The sequence below is a fragment of the Rissa tridactyla genome, chromosome 3, assembly GCF_028500815.1.
Source record: "Rissa tridactyla isolate bRisTri1 chromosome 3, bRisTri1.patW.cur.20221130, whole genome shotgun sequence".
Classification (NCBI taxonomy): Eukaryota; Metazoa; Chordata; class Aves; order Charadriiformes; family Laridae; genus Rissa; species Rissa tridactyla.
Window position 1 is genome coordinate 127,287,432 of NC_071468.1, and position 14,075 is coordinate 127,301,506.

The window sequence follows — 14,075 nt, forward strand, 5'->3', positions numbered from 1 at the left end:
CCACGGGTGGGGGGACAGGGCGACGGGGGCTCCCCGCAACCCCCAGCCACGGAGCAGCCACCCCCCCCCCGGCTGTGCTCAACTGGGTCCCCCGGTGGGGGCCTCCTGTGGCTCAAGGGGACTGGGGGGGTCCCACATCCCCGCGGGCTCCGGGGGGGGGCTGTCTGCAGGGGGGGGTCCTGGGCTCCTCCAACACCTGTGCTCCAGAACCATTTATTGGGGGGGACAAACACAGAGATGGGGGACAGAGGGCTGGGGGGAGTCTGGGCGCTCGGCGCCCTGGGGGGTCTGGGCCCCCCCATCCCGGAGCGGTGCGGTAAGGCACGTGGCCAGGCGGGGGGCACCAGCAACGTCCCAGCCTGGGGGGGGGGGGAGAGGGCACCGCTCCCACTCGCCCCCACACCCCTGGTCCCAGAGCCCCCCCGGCCTCGGGGGGGGGGGGCTGGCAGCGTCCCCGGTGTGGGCAGCTGGGGGGGGGCTCGGGGCCAGCCCGGTGTGGGGGGTGCAGCCCACCCAGCCCCCCCCAGTTATTTGGTGCTCCCCGGCCGTGTCCAGGTGCCCCACGGGGGGGGGCCCATGCCCCCTGGGGGCGGGGGCAGGTGGCCGGGACCCCCACGGCGGGGGGGGGGGGGGCTCAGAAGGAGGTCTCCTGCAGGGTGTAGGCGGGGGCCCCCACCGCGCGGATGTACCCCCGTTCCTCCTCTTCCTCCCGCCACCCTGGGGGGGGCAGGCCGTTGGGGACCCCCTTGCTCTTCACCTCGGCGTCCGCATGGTTGGCGTCCTGTGGGGACAGAGCAGGGGGCAGCAGGGGCATGGGGCGGGGGGGGCACTGACCCCCCCCCAGTGTCTGTGTCCCCGCAGGGGGGCTGGGGTCTGGGCCGCTCACCTGGTCGGGGAAGCCCCCCCCGCAGCAGAGCTTCTGCCGGTACTTGTGGGGCAGGCAGCACAGCAGGCGGGGCAGCACCGGGGAGATGGTGCGGGGGTCCACGGCCGCCGCCGGCGTCGGGCCTGGAGTGGGGGGGGGAGCAGAGCGGAGGGTGAGCGGGGTGAGGGGGGGCCCACTGCCAGCCCCCCGCCGCCGCCCCCCCGGCACTCACCGGTGACAAGGCTGACCAGGAGCCCCACCAGGATGACGGTGGTGGAGTTGTGGGCGCTGTACCACATGTAGGACAGGCTGTAAAACTTCTCCAGCCCCGTGGGGCTGGGGGGGGGGACGGACACGGGAGTCAGGGCTGAGGGCGGGGGGGAGCACGGAGCAGCACCCCCCCCGTCCCGCAGCCCCCCCAGTCCCGCTCACCTGTGGGGGGCCGTGGTGGGGGCCAGCGCGGTGGTGGCCAGGATGGTGGTGAGGTTGCCCACGGCGGGGAGTGCGGTGCCGTTGGGCGGGGGGGCCCCCCCGGCCGCCCCCATGCTGTGCAGCAGGCTGCCGATGCCCACCCAGAAGGCCATGGCCAGGCCGGCCAGCAGCCCCACGACGGCACCCTGCGCCGGGGGACGGGGAGGGCGCTGAGCCCCGGCCGGGCTTGGGGCGCCCCGGCCCCCCATCACTGCCCCCCCCCGCGGGGTCGGAGCCCCCAGGCGGGCGGGGGGACACTCACCGTGGGGTTGGCGCAGGGGAAGAACATGCCCAGGCAGAAGAGCCCCAGGAGCGGGCCCCCTACCATGCCGAAGATGCTGATGGCCGCCTGCGGGGACACGGGGACCTCAGCACCCGCCGCCCACCGGCCGGGTGACGGAGCTGGGGGGGGCCCCGTGCCCCCCCCTTACCTGCAGCACGGGGCCCAGCATGGAGGAGACGTAGGCCATCCCCAGGCACAGCAATCCATACCCAAGAGCTGGGGAGAGGAGCAGGGGGGGGTCACGGCGGTGCTGGGGACCCCCCACCACCAGCAGACACCCCTCCCCCCCCCCGTGCCCCCCCCCACCGGCTCACCCAGCAGCTTGGAGAGCAGCGTGGCCCGCGCCTCCGACAGCCCGGGGCAGTGGGGCCGCACCAGGTCCTCCATCGTCACCGTGGCCAGCGAGTTGAAGGCGGAGGAGATGGTGCTGGGGAGGAGAGGGAGCGGGAGGGGGCTCGGCTGGGACCCCCCCACAGCGAGAACCCCCCCACAGCGCCCCCCCCACCCATCTCACCTGAGGGACCCGCTGAAGAGGCAGGCGACGAAGAGCCCGGGCAGCCCCGGCAGGTCCTGCAGCACGTCCATCACGAAGTACAGCACCAGCTGGGACGGTGGCGGGGGGTCAGCGCCGGCGGGGGGGGTGTCCGGGGGGAGCGGGGTCCAGCCCCGCGGGCTGTAGGACGGAGTGAGGGGGGTCCCGGTCACCCACCTGGTCGGAGGATCCGGGGCGCTGCGTGGGCGCCAGCGGGCGCTCCCGGTCGTAGGCGAACATGACGAGGCCGGTGAGGCAGCTGAGGCAGAGGACGATCTGCTGGCAGGGGAAGACGGCGTAGCAGGAGCTGCGGGCGCCGGGGGGGCGTCAGAGGCTGGGGGAGGATGGGGGGGGGGGGTGGGGAGTGACAGGATAGCGGGGGGCAAGGCCCGTCCCGTCTGTGGGACACCCCCCCCCCCCCCCCGGGTCCCGGCCCCGCCGCCCACTCACAGCTTGGCCTCCCGCTCGCTGCGGGCGCTGAGGTACCGCTGCACCTGCGCCTGGTTCACCCCGTACAGCGACAGCATCATGAAGACCCCCCCCAGCGCCAGCGTCCAGAAGGTGTGCCGCTGGAAGGGGTCAGGGTCCAGGCTGCGGAGAGAGGCGACGGCGGCGGAGGCGGGGGGGTGGCGTGTCACCACGGCGCCATTCCCACGCCGCGGGAAAGGGGGCGGCAGGAACGGATCCCCCCCACCACCACCCCCCCATCATGCCGGGGTCCCTCTCCCCACGGCGTGGCGTGGGGTGCCCGGTGCCAGGGTGGGGGGGTTGACGGCACGGCGGTGCCGGGGGACTCACTCGATGCCGGAGATCTTGCCCTGCTGCTCGGCCAGGCGCCAGACGCGGGCCATGCCGCCCACCCGCCGGGCCCCCACCACGATGACGGCCAGCTGCCCCGCGAACATCACCAGCGTCTGGAAGACGTCTGTCCAGATGACCGCCTTCAGCCCGCCCTGCCGAGGCACGGCGCCCGTCACCCATCACCGCCGCCCCGGGGCGGGGGGGGGGCGGGCAGGGGGCACCCCACGGGGCGCCCCACGGCCGCGCGGCGGGGCTGGGACTCACCAGCGTGGTGTAGAGGGTGCAGACCAGCCCTATGGTGAGCACCGCGCTCCAGAGGTCAAAGCCCGTCACTGGAAGTGGTAGAGGCTGTTAACGAGCTGGGGGGGGTGCAGAGTGGCAGCCCCCCCAGGCAGGACGGGATCTCCAGCACGGGCCCCCCCCCCCCAGCTCCCATGTCCCTTACCTGCGTTGAGGGCCAGCGCGGGCGCGTAGAGCACCACCCCCATGTAGATGACCTGCGGGGAGAGCAGCGCTGCAGCCGTGCACGGCCAACCCCCCCCCCCGGCCAGGACCCCCCCACACCCACCCCCCCGGCCCCACTCACCATCTGGAAGATGAAGGTGATGGTGCCGAAGATCCGCACCGTCTTGTTGAAGCGCAGCTCCAGGTACTGCGGGGGAGAGGGCTCAGGGCACCGTCCTGACGGCCCCCGCGTCCCCCCCGTGGCAGCGGGGGGGTGGGGGGGTGCGGGGGGACAGCCAGCCCTGCCCCAGTGCCTCGGCTCCCGCTGCCGCAGGCACACGGGGGCAGCCAGCGCTGCCCAGGGACGGGACAAGCCGGGGTGGAGCACGGGGCAACGAGGGACCCAGAGCCGATGGCCCCGCCGGGCACCCTCAGCTCATCCCCCGGGGCCACACGCCAGCCTGTGCATGTCCCGTGTGCCCCCCCGTCCCTGCCTGGGACCCCCCCCACTCACCTCATAGGTGCTGGTGATGCGCAGGCGGTAGAAGACGGGGATGAAGATGTGGGCTGGGATGAGCAGCCCCAGGAAGTAGGAGCAGCCCAGGAACCAGTACTCAGTGCCGAAGCGGTAGATCTCGGCCGGCACCCCCAGGATGGCCACGGCCGACTGGAAGGTGGCCAGCAGGGAGAGGGCGACGGGCAGGAAGCCCATGTTGCGGTTGGCCAGCAGGAACTCCTGCACCGTGCGCTGCCGGTCCCCGCTCAGCGCGTAGAAGAGCCCGATGGCCGAGGACAGCACCAGCAGCAGGGCGAAGATGCTGTAGTCGACGACGGTGAACTCCATGGCGAGCGCCTCTTCCCGCCGCTGCCCCACTGGAGCCGCCGCTGCCCGGCCGCCTGCACCCCGCCGGCCTCATGGGCACGCCGAGCCCCGGCGGCGCGGCCCGGCCGGCATCTCCCCAGCACTCGGAGCTGCGGGCGGAGGGACGGGTGTCAGCGCCCGACGCCTCCGGGACCTTCGCTCGCTGCTCTGTCTCCGCCTCAAGGACCCGGCGCGGGGGCGGGGCCAGGCGGGGCGAGGAACGTGCCTTTACACCCTTCTCCTCCCTCCGGGAGGGACCCACACCCCCCCTTGGAATGCCCCTGCCAAGGGAAACAGATGCCTCTGCCAAAGAGCACCGAGGCCACGGCTGTAAAAACAGTCCCACCCAGGCCCTGCCAGCCCCACCGAGCCCGGCAAACCGGCCCTGCGCCGCCAAGCCCAACACAACCGCCCCCGGTGCCGGACAGACCCGCCAAACCCACGACTGCCCCCGGTGCTGGCTGTGCTGCCAAACCCATTACAACCGCCCCCGGTGCCGCACAGCCCTGCTGAGCCCGGCAAGCCGGCCCGGCACCGCCAAACCCAACCCAACCACCCCCAGTGCCGGGCAGCCCCCCAAAGCCCGGCAGCACCGCTCTTGCCCGCACCAAACCCAGCCGCCCCGGCACCGCACAGCCCTGGCAGAGCCGCCCCTGGTGCCATGCCTGGCCAAGCCTGGCACAACCACCCCGGTGCTGGTGCCAGCCCCCTGCCCCAGGGGGGCACAGCCCAGCCATCACCGCGCAGCCGCCCCCATGGCCACCCACGCGGCAGCCCCCAGCCCTGCCAGACCCACGGACGGAGCTGGTGAGAGCAGATGGATGGGCCGCGGAGCCTGGTCCGTGATGGAGGGGGGGTCTGTAGGGGCTGTGCGGCACCGGGGCTGGTTGGGTTGGGTTTGGCGGCACAGCCAGCACCGGGGGCAGTTGTGGTGGGTTTGGCAGGACTGTCTGGCACCAGGGGTGATTGCGTTGGGTTTGGCACCCCCCGCCCAGCCAAGTAGAGGGTGGACAGGGTGACCCCCCACCTGGCACAGCCAGGGACGGAGGGGCACTGCCAGCCCCAGAGCCCCCGGGCAGCAGCTGGACGGGGCGGACGCCCTGGCACCGCTGGCACTGGCATCCCCCTGGCAACCCCCGGCTCCGTCTCCAGCCCCACAGAGCAGGGGGGTGGCCGGGCAGCCCCAGGAGCGGGGATGAGCAGAGACCCCCCCCCCCTCCGCATGCACCAGCGGGCACAGGGGGGGCACAGGGAGCCAGGAGTGCTGGGGGAAGGGGGGCACCGGTGGGGCAGGGGGTGCAGGGACGGCATGCTGCCGTGCCGGGGGGACACACACGGAGGCAGGGTGGCGGTGGGGGGCGGGCTGGCAGCCCTCATCCCTGCAGGAATGCCTGCCCGGGGCGTGCGGCAGCGGCTGTGCCCGGGCCTGCCCGTGGCACCGGGGCTGCACCGGCTGCGGGCCCCGCGCCTGCGGGAACTGGGTGAGAGGGCACCGTCCCCGTTCCCCTCCTGTCCCCGCGCAGCTCCCGGCCAGGGTCCAAGGTCACCCCGCCACATTCCACAGCGCAGACTAAACACGTCCCCGACGGCCGCCCCGACGGCACCGCCGCCCAAGGCCCCGCACCCCGGGGGTCCCGGCCAGGGGCCCCCCTGCACCCCTGGGTGTCCCCAGGGCCCCTCCTGTCCCCTCGGGGGCGCTGCTGCCTCCAGCCCCGGTGTCCCCCCGTGTCCCCATCCCCCGGTGACCCGCTGAGGCCCTGCCGCCCCCTCCCCCGAGGTCCCCATGTCCCCGTCCCAAAGCCCCCCCAGACTCACTGTCCCCGGGCTGTGTCCCTGCTCCCCTGTCCCCTGCCGTACCTCCCCGTCCCCCGGTGTCCCCGGTGACCCTGCTCCCAGCCCTGCTGTCCCCGCTGTCCCCAGCCGGGGACCGGCCCCCCATTCCCTGAGGGTCCCTGCTGTCTCCAGTCCCCCGGTCCCTCCGGGTCCCCGCTGTCTCCGGTGCCCCCGGCCCCCCGGTCCCTTAAGGGTCCCTACTGCCCCCAGCCCGGGGACCGGCCCCCAGGTTCCTCAGGGTCCCTGCTGTCCCCTCCCTGCCCGGCCCGCGCTGTCCCCACCGTCCCCGGCCCCCCAGTCTCCGAGGGTCCCCGCTGTCCCCGGCCCCCCGCTCCCTCAGGGGCCCCGCTGCCCCCGCTCCCTCAGGGGCCCCGCTGCCCCGGCGGGTGTCGGTGACCTTGGCGGGGGCGGCCCCGCTGCGACACTCACGGGCGGCGGCGACCGGCGCGGCGGAGCCCGCGTGCGCCCCTGACAGCCGCCGGCGCGCCGCGATGACGCAGCGCCGCCCTCAGCCCGCGCGCCCCGATGGCGTCACGGGCGACACCCCCCCCCCCCCCCTCCCGCCCCCCCCCCCCGTGCCGGTCCGCCGCCCCGGGCAGGTCACCGCGCCCCGGCACCCCCCGCCCCGGGGGGGGATGCGGCCCCCGGCCCCCCCCCGGGCAGCGCCGGGCTGTGCGCTCCGCCGAGCCCGCCAGGGGGCGCCCCCGGCGCCGGGGGCGGTGCCGGAAGAGCCCGGGGCTCGGCGGGGCCATGGGCGGCTTCGCGCTGCTGCTGCTGCTGCTGCTGCCGCCCCGGGCCGCCGGCGGGGCGGCGGTGAGCGGCGGGGGTGTCCGGGGGTGCCCGGGAGGGGACGGGGGGTCAGCGAGTGCCCTGTCGGGTGGGGGAGTTGGGGGTGCCCGGGGGGTGCCTGGGGGTCGGGGGGTGCGGTGTCTGGGGATGCCGGGGATCGGGGGGTGTCCGTGTCGCGGGGCTCCGGGACGGCCCGGGGGTCAGCGAGTGGCCGGTCGCGGGGGGAGGTCGGAGGGTGCCCGGATCGGGGGGGCTCCCGGGGGGTCGGGGGTGCCCAAGACCGGGGGGTGCCCGGGGGTCGGGGTGCACGGGTCGGGGGGGCTCCCGCAGGGACCGCGGGTCAGCGAGCGCCCAGTCGCGGGGGGGGGTGGGGTGTCTGAGGCTGCCCGGATCGGGGGGGGGTCCGGGGGTGACAGGGGTGGCCCGGGGGTCGGGGATTGCCGGGGGTCGGAGGTGCCAGGTCGGGGGGCTCCAGGGGGGACTGGGGGTCAGCGAGTGCCTGGATCGGGGGTTCTGGGAGTCAGGGGTGCGGGGGCTCGGGGGGTGCCCGGGTCGGGGGGCTGGGGGTCTGCCCGTGCCCCACCAACTCCCCCCACCCAGGTGTGTGGGCTCTGCCCGGGGCCACTGCGGAACGGCTCCATCGTGGCCCAGTTCTGCGCATCCCGGGCACGGTACCGAGGGCGAGGGGCGCTGCTGCTGGGAACGGGGCGCCCGCCCCGAGCGTCTGCTGGGGTACGGGGTGGGACGGGCGGGGGGTGCATGGGGGCGGGGAGGGGTGCACTGGGGGGTGCTGGGGACGCAGAGAGTGTTGGGGGCCGCATGGGTGGGGGGGGTACAGGGGGGTGCCTGGCACAGGGGGGTCACAGGGCGGCTGTTGGAGGACCACGTGGGGGGCAGGGGAATGCAGGGGGTGGGTGGGGGGCCAGGCACGGCTGCTGTCTCTCCCCTGACTGCTGCCCCCTCCCAGGCTGGACCTGAGCAACTGCTCCCTGCGCAGCCTCCCACCGGGGCTGGCTGAGGCCACCGCCGCCATCGTCCTGTGAGTCCGTGTGCCCCCTTGTGCGCCCTCGAGGGGCCGGGCCTGGGCAGGAAGAGGGGTCTGGAGGGGGGTGTCTGGTGGGACAACCAGACCTGCCTCGCTGGGGCTGGTGCTGTTTGTGGGTGGGGGGCGACGGCGCCTGGGTGTGCATTTGGTGTTTGCAGGGACCTGACGGAGAACCCCCTGACAGACCCCCCAGCGGCTCCTTCCTGGGCTTCACCCTCCTGCAAGCAACTGTGAGTACCGGGGTGGGGGACGGCGCGGTGCCGGTGCCGAGCTCTGCTCCCCGGTTGCGGTGCCCGGTGCACAGTGACGGTGCTGAGCTCCGATCCCTGGTGTGGTGCCGGTGTGTGATGCCGAGCTCCGGTCCCTGGTGCGGTGCCGGTGCGCGGTGCCAGTGCTGAGCTCTGCTCCCCAGCGCGGTGCCGCTGCCCCTGGAGTGCCCAGGCGGGAGCAGCGCCTGGGAGGAGGTGACGACGAGCGGGAGCAGCCGGCTCTGCCAGGGCCAGAGGAACCCCTGCAACGGCTCCAGGGAGCTCGGTACGGCGGGGGATGGGACACCCTGTCCCCAGCACTGGGGGGGGGTGGCAGGCGGGGGCGACCCTGGTGTGGCCCTGTGACCCCCCACTCTGCTCCGCCAGCCTGGCCGTGCCCTGAGAACGCCGCCTGCGCCCCCGGATGGCCCCGGCCTCATCCAGTGCCTCTGCGACAGCCCTTTCCACGGCTACAAGTGCCTGCGTGAGGTGAGCGTCTGCCAGACGGGACCCCTCCCTCACCAAGTGACCCCCAGCCGGAGCAGCGTGGGGGGTTGGGGGGCAGAACCGCTCACTGCTGCTTCCTCGCAGGGCACCTTCCCCGTGCTGCTCTTCTGCGGGGTCCTGGGAACCATCACCCTGTCCCTGTCCCTCCTGCTCTGGGGCACCAGCGACGGAAAGCCAAGACCCCCTGAGAAGGGAGGGGGGGTCTGCGCCAGCGCCTCTGCTGAGCAGGGGCTCTGGGGCTGCGTGTCCCGGGGGGCTGCGTGTCCCGGGGCCAGTTCGCTACGTGGGGGCTGGGGATGAATAAAGCCCGCAGCATCCTGTCCGTGTTATCTGTCCGACTCCCTCCCACAGAGACAGGGTGCCGGCGGGGGGAATGCGAGACCCTCCAAGCTGCTCTGGGGAGCCGGCCTGGGGGCTGGGGGCGCCTCCTTCCCCCACCCGCGCTGCAGGGGAAGAGCAGCCCCTGCCCCTGGGAGCCCCTGGCCCGAAACAGCACAGTGCGGGGGGGTGGGACGGAGCAAATGCGGTGTGGGGCCGGGGTCAGGCAGATCAAACACGGTGAGGGGTGACAGGAGACTCCCACGACATGACACCACCTGCTGCGGTGAACGCGGGCACTGCACAGGGTGGGATGCGGGGTGTGGGACGCAGCGTGGGGGCTGGGGCGCGGGACGCAACGTGGGGCTGGGGCGCGAGTGGGGCTCACCGGTATGACGACAGAGACGGAGGTGGCGGGTGAGGGGACGATGCCGGTGTTGTCTCGGTCTCAGCACTGGCCGACCCAGACCTCGCGGTGGGAACAGAACATCCAGAGCCAGGAAGAAGGAAGGGACGGGCCCGGTGTCCCCCTGTGGTGCTGTCAGGAAGGTGAGAGAGGAGCCAGGGACCACGGGGGGTCCACGTTGTCCAAAACAATAATCGGAACTGTGCAGTCTGGGCAAATAAAAACACATCGCCGTCTGCGAACAGGTTGTTTTATTTCCTGCTGCGATGGATCCAAAGGTCCGTCACCATCGAGTCGCACACTCGGCACCCCGCGGCCCTGCCCGACGCCGGGAGTGGAAGCTCCCAGACGGATGGCGACAATGGTACGGCTGCGCCGACGGAGCACCGGAAGCTCTTTGATCTGCCTTTAACCAGAATAACCAGGGGAGAGCGCGAACGCAGTCCCCCACTACCACAAATTATGCAGTCGAGTTTCCCGCATTTGGGGAAATCGCAGGGGTCAGCACACCCGGAGTGCAGGGGATGAGCCTCGCCCTGGGAAAACCACCTGCCTGATCATGGTGTCTCCCCTGCCAGGTAAGTATGACTCCAACCCACACACAACACCCCCCGCACCACGCCGCACGCACACACACCGCACGACGACAACCCCCGCGACACCCCACGCCCCCCCGAACCACGCCGCGTCTCGCGCCCACAACCTCGGCCCGGGCCTGACCCGCGCAGCGCCCGCCTTCCCCCGCGGGCGGCGGCGGCGCGGCGGGAACGGCTCCCGTCGTGCGTGGCGGCGGGATCTCATCTGCATGGACACGCCCCCACACGCCAGGACACGCCTCGCCGCGCCACGCGCGGTCCTAGCGCCCGGGCAGCGCTACCGAAGACGGGCCTCTGCTGTGTTCACAACCACGCGCTGACTGAAGCCGCGTTTGTTTCCTGCGGACCCGCTCCCTGCGTGAGAAAACAGCTCATCACCGACCGTCTCACCGTGCGACAAAACAGTCACCGAGCTGGTGTCACAGACAGTGACAATGAGGAGACAGCCAGGAGTCGCTCATCCCCAAGGATGGCGTCACGAGAAGCAGTTGATCGCTCCAAGGTTCTTTTCTCTGTCAAGTATGTGCTCCCGTACCCGCCGGGACAGAGCTGCGGCTGCTTCAAGGAACATCCTCATCGTCCTCAAGGGGTTGGCAAACTTACAGTAAACTTGGACTGTCCTGAGGCGACTCAATTCCTGAAAAGGATGAGGTGAGGAAGGGTCTCCTCACCCACACGACCGCCGAGAAGCTCACACCTGCGCAGAAGTGTTTTGCCGACGCAGCAAAACTTAATACGCGGGTGCAAAAAACGCTACTTGGTCGTCCTAATGAATACGTAGGCCCAGGTGGAGTTACGTGTTGGGCAGGCGGAATTAGGAGAACCTTCTGTGTGTAAATAATGGGTGAATACCCGCGGTGAGCTGGGCTAGATTTGTGGGTTTTCCCCCCGGCGCCCGACGTCGAATAAAGCAATGTCTCCTCTGTCACGTCCCACTCCCAGGGAAGAGGGGGGTCAGTGACTTCAGCTTCGCAAATCCCCAACGGCGCAGACTGAGGCGAGATAAACCTCCGGGTCCGTATAGAAACATTTATTTCCTTCCCAAAATGGTTAGTGTAGGTCTTAACAAGTCCACGGTAATCGGTGAGGTGTATGACAAACGACGGCACATGGTGAGGTATGGGTTGTGTTACTAACGGCAGGCACAGGACAACTATGGCAAGCGGTACTTAAGGTCGTACTTAAGGTCGTTAATTAACAACTCTAACCGTTACTTAACAATTCTAAGAGAAAAGAGAAACTGAGGGATAGAGACAGGAAAAGACCGAGAAAAAGACAGAGCTAAAGAGATCACCGGTCCTGGTTCCAGCGTCTTCTTCAGGGAATCTTCCCAGGCACAATCTTCTTCTTTCTTGGAAAAATCTTCCCAGGTACAGTCTTCTTTCTTGGGAAGCATATTCCCAGGCACTATCTTCTTTTGTTTCTTCTTTGTTCCCCCTCCAGGGGCACTTGTTTTCCCCTTTTCCGTTTGCTGAATTAGCACAGTCCACCCCCTTGCCAAGGACAGCCTTGGCTCGGGTTTCTCCCTTCTCCCAGGCGACGCGGAGCATGATTTGGGTGGAGAGAGGAGTGCCGTAGTCATACGTGTTTAGCATGGTCTCTGTAATCTTCATTAGCGTATGCAGGGTATGTGCTTTCATATGCATTTCACGGATAATGAAGCAAAGGTCACTCATTGGACACGACGGCCTTGAGAACGGAGAACTAGCGCGCTCAGCACATGAGTGGCAGAACTGTCCTGTCTCCACAAGTTCTCCCACGCTTTCAGGCACCAGAAGCGTGAGCCGTGTCGGTTCTTTGGAGGCCAGGCCTGCATTGTTTATTGCCTCGCGAGTGTTTGAGGCGTCCCATCGAAGGCTTGGAGGGCCTCGTGCCCCTCCCCAGGGAATTTACAGTCCGTCCCTCACATCTCTCTGAACTGCTTTTGGTTTCGAGAGCTTTTATTCCAGGGAACAGCTGCGGCGGCCGGGGCGCACGCGGCGGGTAAAGACCCCCGATTCGGGACAACAACCGCGGCGCTGGCCGAGGGGCTGCCACGGCTCCGCACCGCGGGGCCGGTCCCCGTCAGCCCGAGGGTCCTGGCTGGGGGTGGGACAGCAGCGACACCGTGAAGCGAAAAACGCCGAAGGTCGGAGTGTCAGAGCCCAAAGTGAGCTTTAGCTGCACTCACGGCCAGACGAGGGCAGAGCAGGGGTGTCTCTCCCCAGCCGACCACCTCGAGTACGCGCTGACGGCTGTCCGCGACACTGCGTCAGGCGTCGCTGCAACCAGTGAGGAAAGGCCGCGTGCGCATCCCCACGGATAACGAGGGTTTACCCTGGAATCTCTCCAGCGTCAGCTAACGACAAGAACTCCTCGTCAAGGCGGGCGAGCGTCGTGTCATTCCCCAGGAGGCCCATCGAGCACCAGGACCCCGAGGACGGTCCCAGTCTGCGCGTGCGGAGAAGTTCAGCCCCTCGGCGGGAAAGCGAAAGTTCTCCGTGTCCCCAGGCGGAACCACTTTCGCCATAACACTCAAATCACGGCCCCGGGTCCCACCGCCCCTCGCCCGGGTGCAGCCCCTGCCCTTGAGCGTGCGTGGGAGCTGTGACCTGGTGGCGTCAATCGCACGGAAATCCCTGACCCAGCACGTACGGGCGGCAGGTGCCGATATTATAACCGCGTTGGGAAACGCGTATAAAACCCCGCGGGGAGTTCTGGTGGGGGGTGCGGCGGGAGGAGAGACCCCCCCCGGGCACCCAGCACCATAAATAAGCTGATGCCGGGTTTTCTAAACTACCAACCTGGTTTGGAGAGCGAGAGTTGCCGTACGGATGGCGGTAACGGCAGCGCCGCGGGGAACGTGCGGGGCCCGAGGAAGCCGGGGGGGGCGGGAGGTGGTCATGCACGCGCGGGCTGACGGGAGAGCCCCCCGCCGTGACGAGGCCGAGCACGGGCACGCGTGGGCCCTGCCTCCTTCGCCGCGGGGGCTGTAACGGGTCTGTCACCGCCGGGGCCGGTCTGGGCCCGTTGTGGGGTGTCCGGGCCCTGCCGCCCCCGCAGGGCTGGGACCCGCCGTGGGCCCCCGTGTGCAGGAGGCGGCCACGGAGCGCTGGGGCCACGGCGTCAGGGACCAGACGAGCTGTTCGCAGAGAGCGCAGGGGCTTTTGCCCGTTAGCGCTCAGTTCCGACCTCGGTTGTGGAAAACGCGGAAAACACCGGCCCCTCCGGGCGCTCCTGCGCCCCGACACGGACCGTGGTCCCTGACAGCGGGACGGGGGCAGACGGCGCCGGGTCAGGCCCTTCCCTTCCCCCGGCTCGCACCGACCCACCGCGGGCACCGCGGTCTGCGGGAGCCCAGACACGCCGCGTCCGGGGCGCGGAACACGGGGCACGACAACAGCAGCACCCAACACCCGCCACGCCCTCGCCTCTCTCTCTTTGCACCACCAACACCAGGGGAGAGCGCGAACGCAGTCCCCCACTACCACAAATTATGCAGTCGAGTTTCCCGCATTTGGGGAAATCGCAGGGGCCAGCACACCCGGAGTGCAGGGGATGAGCCTCGCCCTGGGAAAACCACCTGCCTGATCATGGTGTCTCCCCTGCCAGGTAAGTATGACTCCAACGCACGCACAACACCCCCCGCACCACGCCGCACGCACACACACCGCACGACGACAACCCCCGCGACACCCCGTGCCCCCCCGAACCACGCCGCGTCTCGCGCCCACAACCTCGGCCCGGGCCTGACCCGCGCAGCGCCCGCCTTCCCCCGCGGGCGGCGGCGGCGCGGCGGGAACGGCTCCCGTCGTGCGTGGCGGCGGGATCTCATCTGCATGGACACGCCCCCTCCGGAAAGGCCCCGCCCCATCCCGTCGGAGCTGCTCTGCGGGCGGGGCGGGGCCAGGCTGGACGGAGGCCCCGCCCCCTCCCGGCGCGCGGCCGGTAGGTCCCGGGCAGCGACACCCCGCGCCCGGAGCGTCTCCGGCCCCGCCGCGCTGCTGCCGGGGGCGCTGCCCCGGGCCCGCCCGCACCGGCACGGACCGAGACCGCTCCGGCCTGCGGGCGCCGCGGCTCGGTGGTACCGGGGCTC

At 70.8% G+C, this 14,075-nt stretch overlaps 2 protein-coding genes and 2 non-coding genes across 6 annotated transcripts; 1 reads left to right on the forward strand and 3 right to left on the reverse strand.

The window, feature by feature from the left end:
• Positions 1 to 208: 208 nt before the first annotated feature.
• Positions 209 to 10,064, reverse strand: SLC5A6 (solute carrier family 5 member 6). 3 transcript variants are annotated; one of them, XM_054196886.1, is made up of 16 exons: positions 9,387 to 10,064; positions 3,911 to 4,368; positions 3,539 to 3,604; positions 3,398 to 3,449; positions 3,217 to 3,284; positions 2,950 to 3,104; positions 2,602 to 2,742; positions 2,329 to 2,458; positions 2,134 to 2,222; positions 1,934 to 2,046; positions 1,768 to 1,835; positions 1,599 to 1,685; positions 1,298 to 1,482; positions 1,098 to 1,201; positions 887 to 1,008; positions 209 to 781 (listed from the first exon to the last, which is right to left on the reverse strand). In XM_054196886.1, exons 2-16 carry the CDS (start codon positions 4,238 to 4,240, stop codon positions 635 to 637), a joined length of 1,857 nt encoding a protein of 618 aa, XP_054052861.1. In that variant the 5' UTR covers positions 4,241 to 4,368; positions 9,387 to 10,064; the 3' UTR covers positions 209 to 634. The 3 variants fall into 3 exon arrangements, with proteins under 3 accessions (XP_054052861.1, XP_054052860.1, XP_054052859.1); XM_054196885.1 differs by lacking the exon at positions 9,387 to 10,064 and adding an exon at positions 6,521 to 6,598; XM_054196884.1 differs by lacking the exon at positions 9,387 to 10,064 and adding an exon at positions 6,489 to 6,562.
• ATRAID (all-trans retinoic acid induced differentiation factor) lies at positions 6,761 to 8,902 on the forward strand. The gene is given in 8 exon segments (XM_054196887.1): positions 6,761 to 6,904; positions 7,481 to 7,549; positions 7,551 to 7,612; positions 7,848 to 7,919; positions 8,084 to 8,109; positions 8,112 to 8,459; positions 8,561 to 8,662; positions 8,765 to 8,902. Coding segments are annotated over 6 exon segments (504 nt in total). The 5' UTR covers positions 6,761 to 6,841; the 3' UTR covers positions 8,324 to 8,459; positions 8,561 to 8,662; positions 8,765 to 8,902.
• On the reverse strand, positions 9,827 to 9,990 carry LOC128907999 (U1 spliceosomal RNA). Its single transcript, XR_008465814.1, has one exon. It is a non-coding gene; the product is annotated as a U1 spliceosomal RNA (small nuclear RNA).
• A 3,371-nt stretch (positions 10,065 to 13,435) lies between the features above and the next one.
• Positions 13,436 to 13,599, reverse strand: LOC128908004 (U1 spliceosomal RNA). The gene has a single exon (XR_008465818.1). It is a non-coding gene; the product is annotated as a U1 spliceosomal RNA (small nuclear RNA).
• Between the last annotated feature and the right edge of the window lie 476 nt (positions 13,600 to 14,075).

What these genes read in the sequence shown, in the direction of transcription:
- SLC5A6 (XM_054196886.1), bottom strand. Translation starts at nt 4,240, where the DNA reads ATGGAGTTCACCGTCGTCGACTACAGCATCTTCGCCCTGCTGCTGGTG. An exon ending in CGCGCTGGCCCTCAACGCAG is followed by an intron (nt 3,285 to 3,397) that starts GTAAGGGACATG and finishes TACCACTTCCAG; the next exon opens with TGACGGGCTTTGACCTCTGG. An exon ending in GCCCCGGATCCTCCGACCAG is followed by an intron (nt 2,223 to 2,328) that starts GTGGGTGACCGG and finishes CCACCGTCCCAG; the next exon opens with CTGGTGCTGTACTTCGTGAT.